Consider the following 12,186-nt stretch of genomic DNA (forward strand, 5'->3'; position numbering starts at 1 on the left):
TATCAGTGTCTCATGCACTGTGCTAGACACCTGAGGAAAAAATATGGTCAAGTTATGGCTACTGACCTCAAGAGACTGCCTCTCAAACCAGTTGGGAATATAGACATATGAACACAAATATAACAAGAAATGATAGTGCTCTACTGATGGCAGGAATGACGACTTATGAGTGAAGTGGCCCCAGTGATTAATTCTGACTTGCTCACCCAGACAGGGTGTAGATGAGAAGAAGAAGAAGGGGTGGGGGAGCAAGAGGGGGTGGACTGGGAAGGAGAGGAGAGGAGAGGAAGGGAATGAATATAAAAATGAGCCTCCAGGTGTAATAGAGCACCACAGCATCTTGAATGTCCCATTGCTAATTATATAAATAGTAGTAGTTTAGATGTGTCCACCTTGATTACACTATGCGTGGTTAATTTCGTGGAAAAAAATTTGCTTACAGGTGCCACAATTTTCACTTTCTATTAATGTATTAAAAAATTCATTCTCTAACGTAGTGATGAGTGAAAAATTGTGCATTAATTTTTCCATGGCATCTATACAACCTGCTAAGAGCTCTTTGACCCTAGAATGTCAGAGGCTTTGTATCTAGCTCTCAGGACCATCAAAGCTGTTTGCATCAGTCAACTCTGTACTTCTTGTTTCATTTCGTATGTTCCGATGGGGAGTCCAGCCTTTTAACCTGTAGAAATAGGGTTTCTCGGCCACTCAGATTTATTCATGCAGTTGGTGAGGCTGCATTTCCCATCTTTGCAATGGCAGCCATGGGCCTGTCCAAAACAGGGGTGGTGATTGTCCCGCCATCCTTTTGGAGGCAGTGGTTCTTTGGAGAACTGTAAGCTCCATGAAGGAAAGTGCCACATCTCCCTTGCCCTTTGCTGTAGCTTTAACGCCTGCCATTAGAGACCTTCGTCTGCTAACTCAGCCCCCGAGGGAGTTCTTCATACCTCACTGTACTTCAAGTGTCAGCAATAAAAGAGATAAGGGAATGTAGTGTGATTTCTTCCTTTTATGAAGTAGCAAAGCATTTGCTCTTTTCTGCAGTCTTCTAGTCATTTGTCTGCCTGTGTTTCTTGTTCATTCTGCAGTGCAAGTGATGTGCCAGGCGCTGCAGGGGTTCTGGGCCTTGCTCTGTCTTAATTCTCTCACCACAACAGAGGATTCTCGAGAGCAGACTGACTTCTCTTGTACCACGCATACATTTATTTTTTTTCAATTTTTAAAAAATTTAAGTCCAAGTTAGTTAACATATAGTGTAATATTGGTTTTAGTAGAATTTAGTGATTCATCACTTACATACAACACCCAGTTATCATCCCAAGAAGTAGTCTCCTTAATGCCCATAACCCTTTATGCCCATCCATCTAGCTCCCCCACCCAGCATGCCTCCAGCACCCCCATCAGATTGTAGGTATTTAAGAGTTTCTTATGGTTTGCCTCCCTCTCCCTTTTTGTCTTATTTGTCCTTCCTTTCCCCTTGTTCATCTATTTTGTTTCTTAAATTCCACATATAAGTGAAATCATATGCTATTTATCTTTTTCTGACTTCGCGTAGCATAATATACTCTAGTTCCTTCCACGTTGCTGCAGATGGCAAGAGTTCATTCTTTTTGGTCGGCGACATAAAATTTAACCTTGGTAAATGCTTAGTATGATGTGGGTGCTTGGTAAACATTTACCCAGGACATGAGTGCCAGCAGCTTTGAGGTAGAGGAGGGCCTGATGCACTGAGAGCAGTGGGGACCAAAGCCTCATTTGCTGGACTTTGGATGGCATAGAATCACATATTTTTGCCCTCCTCATTTTCTTTTTTTATTTTTATGAATGAATGTGTTAAAACTTCCCCATGCTATGCGTCTCTCTCTTTCCTTGTACAAATAGGATTAAAAGTCAGGGTTGGTTCGTGGGAAAAAATATGCTAATTTCTAGATTCCAGTACCTCTGAGAGACAGTGGCTAATGTGGGATGGAGTTCTAGTACTTTTCCCCCTCTCTCTGCCCATACCCTTTTCTGTGTTTTATTCATCTTCACATGTCATGTCATAGTAATTTATTTGATGCTGGCCCCAACAAGAAAAGCATTATTAAGACTGTATTGAGATCTTTTATTCCCTAGACTGTCTAGGTCTTAAAATCTTTCCTTGTCCATTTCCTGTTACCCTTTCTTCACTAACCACCCTGGCTGCAAAGCCCCAGAATTCAACGACGGGTTTCTTAATTAGGTCGAGGCCTTTTCCCATGAATGGCTGGTACTGTTGCCACAGCATCACAGGTGATATTTGCATGTATTTACGGAGCCGTGTTGTGATCCATGTGAAGAAGACTGCCTTGGTCAAATATAGAGTGTTTGGTTTCCATCTGTGAGAACAGTAATAAAATCTGCATACAAATGGTTAACATATTCAAAAGGATTCAAGTTCCTGCCAAGTCGGGGTGGGGGGGGGGTGCCGCGGGGGATGTAGTGGTAAGTGAGGGAGACAGACATTATATCAGGAACAAATATCTAGACACCAACTCTGACCAGTTATGGAGGAAAACCTCAGGGTGCCATGTTGGAGAATGGAAGGTCCAGTTTCAGTAAGGTGATCAGGGAAGACCTTCTCAAGTGACAATTAAGCAGACGTTTAGAGATCAAAAAGGATTCAGCCATGCTAGAAGGGCAGAAAAGGCACTGCAGGCAGAGCAGAAGCAAAGTTAAAAAATTTTTTTTTAAAAAGTCTGTTCTTTGAGGAGGAATTAGTTATTTGGGGATGAGGATCATTGTACATGGCCATCCACACATTGTTCCCAATCAGTGAGATGACTGCCCAGGATCGGGAATGCAGACTGTGATTAATAGGCAGGACTTAGCAGCAAATCCTTTGTGTATTTCTTTATGGGGCTTTCATTTCTATCTTTGCCACCAGCCATGAGCTGGGGACCCAGGTAGAGAAATTCTGTATGTTCCTTCCCCCCTTCCCTTAGCTCGGAGCATGAATGAATGGGTCATACTGGCTCTGGCTAATCAGTAGCATTAAAAATCCTTTGTTAACGTGTTCCTCCATGGTCTGTGATTGCTAGGAATTTTGCTTCTGGACATTTTAATTACAATTTTAGCTTTTCTTTCTCATGTGGAATGAATAATTCAGAGGGCTAGTAATGGGATTGTTTTGGGGTGTGGATTTTAAATGAGTGCTTCATATCCTAAAATAATATGACTCAGGTATTTCAGGTTCACACTTTAACATTGTCAGGCATATCACAAAGGGCGGGGGAGGGTCTTGGGGGGTACAGAGCAAAACTGCTAAGCAACCAGGATGGCTTTTGAAGATAAATATAGCCTGCTAGACAATAAAACAAAAATATAAGTTTATAAATTTCTGAGGGTGAAGAGTAGAGAAGATATATTACCAAATGACTGAAAGGCTCAAGCTTCAGAAGAGCTAAATGTTGGATTGTGCCGCCCACTGCTGGGTTCTCGCTGCCTAGAATGGTGCCTAGCACAGAGCGGGGCCCTGGGACTGTTTGTTGAGTGAACAAACAGAGAGACCCCTGAGCCAGGTAGGAGTACAAAGATGTGTTTTATACACCCTTTTAAAATACACTTGAATTGCAAATGGTGGATTTTGAGTTTGTTTTTGTTATTTTCAACAAATGGTGAATTTATAAGATTGTGACAGGGGAAACTTGAAAGTTTTCATATTCCTAACAAATGGTTGGGAGGATCATGGAGATTTAAGATTGGTTATGTCTCATACATCTTTCCTACGTGTATGGCCTTGGGCAAGTTATTCGTTCTTTCTGTATCTGTTTCCTCATCTATAAAATGGGAATATTAGTAGAACCTACTTGATGGGATTATTGTGAGAATTAAATCAGTTTATATGTGTAAAGTACTTGAAACAGTACCAGGTACTTAGCAAGCCCTGTTGTCACCATCATCGTCATCATTAAGGTAACATGTTTGAGAGGTAACCTCTCAGGAACTCTCATGTGATAACCAGAAATGTAAAATTGATTAAAAACTTTAAAAATTTTCTGTGATATGTGTATTTAGATTTTTGTTTGTTTTTCACAATAGCTTTAATAAGATATAATTCACATACTATAAAATTCACCATTTTAAAGTGTGTAATTCAATGGTTGTTAGTATATTCACAAAGTTGTGTAACCATCATCACTACCTAATTTTAGAATATTTTACCACTCCAAAAAGAATCATAGAACATTTTATTCCCTCCCTCCCTCCCTCTCTTCCTTCCTTCCTCTTTCTGCCTCTCTCTTTTTCTTTTTCTTTTTTTTTTTTTGGCTTCTCACCCACATGGGGCTCAAACTCACAACCTTGAGATCAAGAGTCCTGTGCTCTACAGACTGAACTGCCAAGTGACTGAGAATTTTAGAACATTTTCATCACCCTCATACCCACTACAATCTCTCCTCCTTCTTCTCTCTTCCTAGCTCTTGGCAACCACTAATCTTAGTCTGTCCTCATACATTTGTCTGTTCTGACCATTTCATGTATGTGGAATCACACAATGCATGGCCATTGTGTATAGCTTCCTGAACTTAGCTTAATGTTTTCAAGGCTCATCCACATTATAGCAGATATTAGTACTCCATTCCTTTTGTGGGTAAATAATATTCATTGTATGGATATACCACATTTTGTTTATCCATTCATTATCACAGCATTTGGATGCATATGAATTGTACCTGGGCTATTAAGAATAATGCCTCCATGACATTCATAAACAAGTTTTGTTATGTCTGCGGTATATACCAAGGAATGGAATTGCTAGGTCTTTTGGTAATTCTATATTTAACATTTCAAGGAACTACCCAAACTACTTTCCAAAGTGGTTGCACTGTTATACAGTTGCACTAATGACTATATTGAGGGTTCCAATTTCTCTACATCTTCACCAACATTTCTTAGATTCTTTCTTGTTTTAGTCATCCTAGTGGGTATGAAGTGGTATCTCATTGTGGCTTTGATTTGCATTTCTCTGATGGCTAATGATGTTGAGCATCTTTTTTATGAGCTTATTGACCATTTGTGTATCTTCGGAGAAACACCTATTCAGATCCTTTGACCATTTTTCTTTTTATATTTGAGTTGTAAGAGTTCATATGTTCTTTATATGTTCATCGGCAAGTCTCTTATCAAATAAATGATTTGCAAATGTTCTATTCTGTGGAGTTTTTTTTTTTTCCCAGTTTCTTGATGGTATCTTTTGAGCATGGAAGTGTTTAATTTTGAGAAAGTCCAATTTATTTATTTATTTAGTCAGTTATTTGTACTTTTGGTGTTGTGTCTAAAAAGCCTGTGTCTGTCCAAAGTCAGGAAAATTTACTTGTATGTTTTCTTCTAAGAGTTTTATAGTTTTAGTTCTTATATTTAAGTCTATGATCCATATTGAGGTAATTTTGTATATGGTGTGAGGTAAGGGTCCAAATCCATTCTTTTGAACGTAGACATCTACTTTTTCCAGCATCATTTGTGAAAAACACTATTCTTTCCCCATTAAATTATCTTGGTGACCTTATTCAAAAACAAACTGACCATAAGTGGAAGGACTTACTTTTGGACTTTCAATTCTGTTGCATTGATCTGTGTGTTTGTCTTTATGCCCATTGCCATACTGTCTTCACTACTGTAGTTTTGTAGTAAATTTTGAAATTGGGAAGTGTGAGTCTTCTAACTTTTTTCTTCAATGCTATTTTGGCTATTCTGGGTTCCTTGCATTTCCTTATGAATTTTAAGATCAGCTTGTCAATTTCTGCAAACAAGGCAGCTAAGATTTTGATAGGAATTATATCTGTACATATCAATTTGAGGAGTAGTATTGCCATCTTAACAGTATAAAGTGTTCCAGTTGGTCTGTGAACTTGTCACAGGTGTGTATGCTTTTCCATTTATTTAGATCTTTAATTTCTTTCAGTGATTTTGCAGTTTTCAGTGTACCAGTCTTACACTTCTTTTGTTAAATTTATCCTAAGTATCTTATTTCTTTTGATGCTATTGTAAATGGGGTTAGTTTTTAAAATTTTATTTTCGATTGTTCATTACCATATGTTTGGACAGTTGTTTTGTTTTGTTTTTTATTTTACTGTAGTAAAATATAGACAACATAAAATTTACCCTTTTAACTACTTTTAAGTGTACAGTTTACTGGCAATAAGTATTCACGATGTTGTGTAATCATCACCACTATCTATTTTGAGAACTTTTTCACCATTCCAAACAGAAACTCTGTACCCATCAAGCAATAACTCCACCCTCCCCGACCCTCCTGCCCATAGTAACTTTACTGTTTCTGTCTTTGTGAATTTGCATGTTTTTCAGACCTCATATTAGTAGACTCATACACTATTTTCCTTTGAGTTTGGCTTATTTCACTTAGCATTGTATTTTCAGGGTTCATCCTATTGTAGCATGTATCAGAATTCCAGTCATTCTGGTGGCTAAATAATGTTCTATTGGATGTATATACCACATTTTGTTTATATATTTATCGGCTGATGGATACTCATATTGTTTCCACCTTTTGGCTATTGTGAATAAAACTTCTATGAACAGTGGTGTACAAGTACCTAAGTCCCTGCTTTCAGTTCTTTTGGATTTATACTTAGGAGTGGAATAATTGTTAGATCATATGGTAATTCTATGTTTAACTTTTGTGGAACAGCCCAACTGTTTCCTACAGCAGCTGCACCATTTTATATTCCTACCAGCAGTTGCATGCAGGTTCTGATTTCTCCACATCCTCACCAATACTTGTTATTTTTTATTTTTGTAAAAGTAATTGTCATCTTGGTATGGTATTTGTTTTTAATTAAGAATTGGACTGGGGCGCCTGAGTGGCTCAGTCGCTTAAGCGTCCAACTTCAGCTCAGGTCATGATCCCGCTGTTTGTGGTTTCAAGCCCCACATCGGGCTCTGTGCTGACAGCTCAGAGCCTGGAGCCTGCTTCAGATTCTGTGTCTCCCCTTCTCTGCTCCTCCCCTGTTCATGCTCTGTCTCTCTCTGTTTCTCAATAATAAATAAATGTTAAAAAATTAAAAAAAAAACTGGACTGCATCTAACAGTCTTTTTAGTGTTAGAATGCCTCATCTTTCAGAAAGATAAATACAAAGTGTATTTCATTAAAATATCAAGGAAAATAGTGAATTTTCTCTATTCATTGTCAGCTTTATTTTCTCCCTGCAGAGTCATTTCTTTAATACTGTAGTTGAGGATAAACAATGAAATGAAAGCTGGGTATTTAGAAGAGGACTATTGGAAACTCCTTTTAAGGTTTGGAAAATATAACTCTTCTTGTCTTTTCTATGATGTCAAAGACAACAGATACCACTGTTAGAACCTCAGCAGACAAGGGTGAAGAGATCAACAGCTATTTCTTGAACCCTTCTTTATTGTCATCGGACTGTTCACCAGCGGCCTTGAAAAAGAAAACCGAAGACATGAGTGACTTCCCCTCTGAGAGCCAGCGAAGCGTACCGCTCGCCGTGACCGATGCTTTAGAGCATATCATGGAACAGCTCAATGTACTGACACAGGTGGGTCAGCACGCTTTGCATGTACTTAAGGGCTAGTGAAACAATCCTGGTTACCGCAGGTTGCAGAACTCGCAGGCAGGGGCAATTCTTTTTTCTCAGAAAGGCACGCTCGGGGTGGCCATCCAGATAGCAAGGCCTGCTCTGCTGGACTGCAATAGTAAGGTACTACAGAGGGCAGAGCAGAGCCCACACGTGTGTGCGCACGCGTGCCCTGGTGCTATATCAGGCTTCTGGAGGCCAGAAGGAACAGCGGAGACTATGAAGAATAGCACTGGTCCTCCATGCTATAAAGGTATTTGATTCTGCTCAGTAGCGCTTTACCCTAAGGTTTTTGATGTAGTGTGTTCAGATTAGGACATTGTCAAGGAAATATTTAGGGCCATAGCAAAATGATGAACAGTTTCTGGTTAGAATGAAATTGTGACAAAGTTTATAGTTCTTCACTCTACAGATCTCCTCACTGTCCAAGATGTAACTTTCCTAATTTCAAAGCTTTTTACATTGCCTCAGTGTTCTCTTGGAGGTGATAGTTTTTGCATTCTTGTTTTAGAAATCACCTTGTCCTTTGATGCCATTTTACATTTGCAAAGAAGGTATACTGTGGGTCTTCATATACCAAGGGTCTTCCAACTCTCCATCAGGAGATAAAGATGTCATTTAAGGGAAGTTATGTGTTGCGATAACTCCTCCAACTCTGTGGATTAAGTGTTTCCTTGGAAGAAGTCTTATTATTCCTCCGATACACAGAATGGGCAGACCTTGTTATAAGTTATACAGAAAGAGAGGCTATAATGTGAACTGGAGAGATGTCAATTACTTTTCCATAATACATATTTTGAGTTGGAATAGCTCTCACATAGAAATCCTCTCATTCTGTTCTCATCACTGCTGCACATTATAATCACCTGGGCAGTTATAAAGCATACGGATGGCCAATTCTCATCTCCAGAGATCCATTGACATTGGTCTGGGGTAAGGGCCTGTCATTTGTCTCTTAACCCAGTATGACTCTGTTTTATAGCCAGGGTTTAGAACCACTAATTAAATGGATACTAAAAACCCACAAATAACATCTCAGGGCCTTTAGAGGCAAGGGGCATGTATGTGGTTTGGGGGGTCCTGTCAGAATGTGGGAAAGAGCCATGTGAGAACTTGGAGTCATCATATGATTTGTTCAGTGAAAATCATATTTAAATCACCAATTTTTATATTGTAATACTGTGCTGGAGGTGACTTTCTCTGTGTTTATCAGACATTTCTTTCCTTTAAAGGCAGTTTCCCCTTTGGCCTCATGCCAGATTTAGTATCGGTTGGCTTATTCCCCATATTGCCACAGCTTCTTCACCTATACTGTTGTGTTTGATGTCGGTCATTCTTAGAGACTCTTCCAAATGAATCTGTCCATAGCCTCATGACCCATCTCTCCTTTTTACCCAATTCAAAGTTAAATGAACCACTTTAGCTTTATTCACTGTCCCTTTTAATTTTGAAAGGCTGGCTTCCTTTTTACAATTAAGAGGTTAAAAGCAAGCCCAACACACTTGCAAAATAGAAACACTGAATCTGTGGGCAAGTAGCAAGTAAAATAAACATGTTCTGACGCACTTTAATTACAGATGACTGAACATCGCCTAACTTAGTCTCTGTGTTTATAACCTATCTGTACTGAGCTATAATTAGAAATAAATTAAAATAAAATTACATTTATATGGTAGATAAATGGAGTTAACTTGTGTTCAAGGTGTTGCTAATATACATATCAACAGCTTTAGCATGTGGGATTGGGATAATGTGTATAAAATATATGGCAAAACGCTTGGCCCATATAGGTACTCAAGAAATGGTAAAAAAAATATTATCAGCATCATTTTTAATTAGTCATAATCCATAGTATGGACTATAAAAGCAAAAGCTGGTAAATAATGATTTTTAAAAAATGTTTGCCTTCAGAAGGTGATAGGGAATCAGCTCATTGCCTTGAAACTTGTTGACTAAAATGACCAAGCATTTATTTTGCCTTTCCTATATGAACTCTAGTACTAGACAGCCAAGTAGTAGATGAGGAAAGGGTCTCTTATTAACAAATTACCGTAACTAGTACTTTTTTTGAAGGATGAGATTAGAATATCATCATTTATAATCCTCACGAATTAATAGATTCAGGCACTGAGCAATTCCCAACATGAGAAAAGAAATCAAACCTTATTGACATATCTTATAACAAAATAGAGCACTACCTATAGTCTTATCTATAGATCTTGGTAGATCTATAGTCTTAAAGATCTAGTACAAGTCTACTAAAGCCTTTGAATCCAGCTGCAATGTATAGAACAGGCAGAGAACCAAATAGACCAGACTGAACCCTTAGCGTGCTCCTCTTCACATTCAGGCTGGTGGAAGCACTACAGGCAGACTCTACTCAAAATGGCCTGAGTCTATCAACAAATTATAAAGAAAAAAGGGAGAGGGGATGAGAAGCTGTAGGTTAAAAGGAACTTTAAATGACGTATCAAACTTTGCAAATGGGTAAGACAAAATTACAGTGTCAAGGGACACACACCTGAAAGATAAAACCATAAAGAGACGCAAGAAAGTTACTTGGTCAGGAATGCAGCTGTTCTCGCAGGAGGGCAGGAGTGCGGACTCGGCAAGGCCCCTGGGAGTAACTCCTTGGCAGAGTTCCAGTTCTTGACCTAGTTATGAGGCTGCTTTTCTCATGAGAATTCATTAAGGGACATGTGTTCTGTGCAGCTTCCTGAATCCATTTTATTTTAGAATAAAGAGTTTATAGGAAATATAAAAGATTGAAGATAAAGTAGTCAATATCACAAAAAATTGGATTTGCCACATTTAAAAGTAGCCATTAGTGTGTGTGTGTGTGTGTGTGTGTGTTTGTGTCTGTGTGTGTGTGTTTGTGTGTGTGTGTGTATACACATGTGTGTAGTCAGAAGCTCATTTGTTAGCCAAAGGGGTTAAAATAGCTAAGATTCACCAAGTCCTGTGTGCCGGGCACTGGCATAAGCATTTTCCGTGCATTATTTTATCCTGTCTTCCTAACACCCCAGGAGGTGCCGTTATCATTTTCAGGCTGTAAGAACTGATGCCAGTCATTGTAATATTTTCAAAGTAAACTAGGTGTCCAGCTCCCTGGGGTGGCATAGCTATGGTCCATCATGGATTGATCATGCCAGAATGACCAGCGATGACATTTAAGGAGCCCGTGGGCTGGGCAGGTGGCATTCCGCCTCCACCCCCGACACTGCCATATAGCACGAGAGCCCGCTTAGAATGGTTCATGTGGCCTCTTCCCTGGCATTGGTGCTTTAGGAGGCCAGACAAGAATGGTCTACAAAGGCCTCATCTTTTACTCTCTTCTCCCCAAAGGCATCAGATTTCTTCTTCCTCAAATTGCTTGCTGGTGCTTTTTGCCCCACGGTAGAGCCCAAAAGCTGAACAAACTCTGGGGTTCACCTTTGAGCCCCTTCCTGGCAAAAGGGTGGACATTCCAGTTCCTAAAAGGAACCCTCTGCAGAGATGACCATCACCGTCCTCACCATCAGGTCACCAGGCATTGATTATTTTGTCCTCTTTTTACAGACTGTTTCAATCTTGGAGCAGCGACTGACTTTGACCGAGGATAAGCTGAAAGACTGCCTTGAAAATCAGCACAGGCTTTTCAGTGCTCTCCAGCAGAAAAGTTAAATAGAAAACTATGAGCAGAGGCATGATAAATGAACACATGTACATAGTCTCTGGAAGGTAGCACGAGATGCTTCCTTCATGCAACACAACCGTGTACTGATTATCATGATCATGACGTCTCTTAAAAGGGTGAGCAACAGAACCAAAGGCAGAAAAGGTATAATTAACGACCAATTTAAACACACAAATCAATGTCAAGGACTAATTCAAATCATTACCATTTATGATTGCAGTAATAAAGTGATAAGTATTCAAGTGGCTCTATATTTTCCCCCATATTATTTTAAATGCCAGTTTTCAGTTCTAGTCCAAATCCTGCCAGGACAGTAACCAAATCTTTGAATTTCATTGTTAAATCATTGCAGTTGATCACGTTCAGGCAATTCCTTAAAGCGATGGATGTGTTTCTTTAGCGAGCAACACCCTTGGGGTGAAGTAATACAGTTACCTCTGGAACAGCATCCTGTGTGCAGGGAATGAGTTAGTAGTCTGACTCCTATTTCTTTTAGCTCAAAAACATTCATTAATACTTTCTTAACAATGGCCCTGAAATGCTGATCTTATAAAATTCCCAAAGCGTAGAATTTCCACAGCAGGAACACACTTATTTTAATTAGCGACAGCAGATACGTGGCACAGGGCAGCGGATGCTTACTTAACTTACAGTGTACATGGCTTGTCCTTTGCTCAGCCTGAAAGAAAATGAAGAGCTAAAAATGCATGAAGCTCACACATCTTTCATCTCGTAGATGAGTGCACTGAATGATTTGGGTCGTGTCCAGACCCAAGTTGACAAAGCCAGCGTTAGAGTGATTTCAGTATGCTCTGAAGCTGGAAAGAAGCAACAGTAATATTTACAAACACACAGGTACATTCACATGCCTCAGAAATGCTGCTTAGGGCGATTTTGGTGGCTGAGTAATAAGTACATATACTGTTCACATGA

At 39.3% G+C, this 12,186-nt stretch overlaps 1 protein-coding gene across 2 annotated transcripts in view; it reads left to right on the forward strand.

The window, feature by feature from the left end:
• The window catches only part of POC1B (POC1 centriolar protein B), a 95,482-nt gene extending 83,987 nt beyond the window's left edge, over positions 1-11,495 (forward strand). For both annotated transcript variants that reach the window (XM_039240227.1, XM_039240229.1), the window contains 2 exons: positions 7,320-7,538; positions 11,136-11,495. In XM_039240227.1, the coding sequence (XP_039096158.1) occupies positions 7,320-7,538; positions 11,136-11,240 (324 nt within the window). In that variant the 3' untranslated portion in view covers positions 11,241-11,495. The remainder of the gene's footprint in view (positions 1-7,319; positions 7,539-11,135) is intronic.
• The last annotated feature ends 691 nt before the right edge of the window (positions 11,496-12,186 follow it).

This window comes from Hyaena hyaena, unplaced genomic scaffold, assembly GCF_003009895.1.
Source record: "Hyaena hyaena isolate Hyena2069 unplaced genomic scaffold, ASM300989v1 scaffold_170, whole genome shotgun sequence".
Lineage (NCBI taxonomy): Eukaryota > Metazoa > Chordata > Mammalia > Carnivora > Hyaenidae > Hyaena > Hyaena hyaena.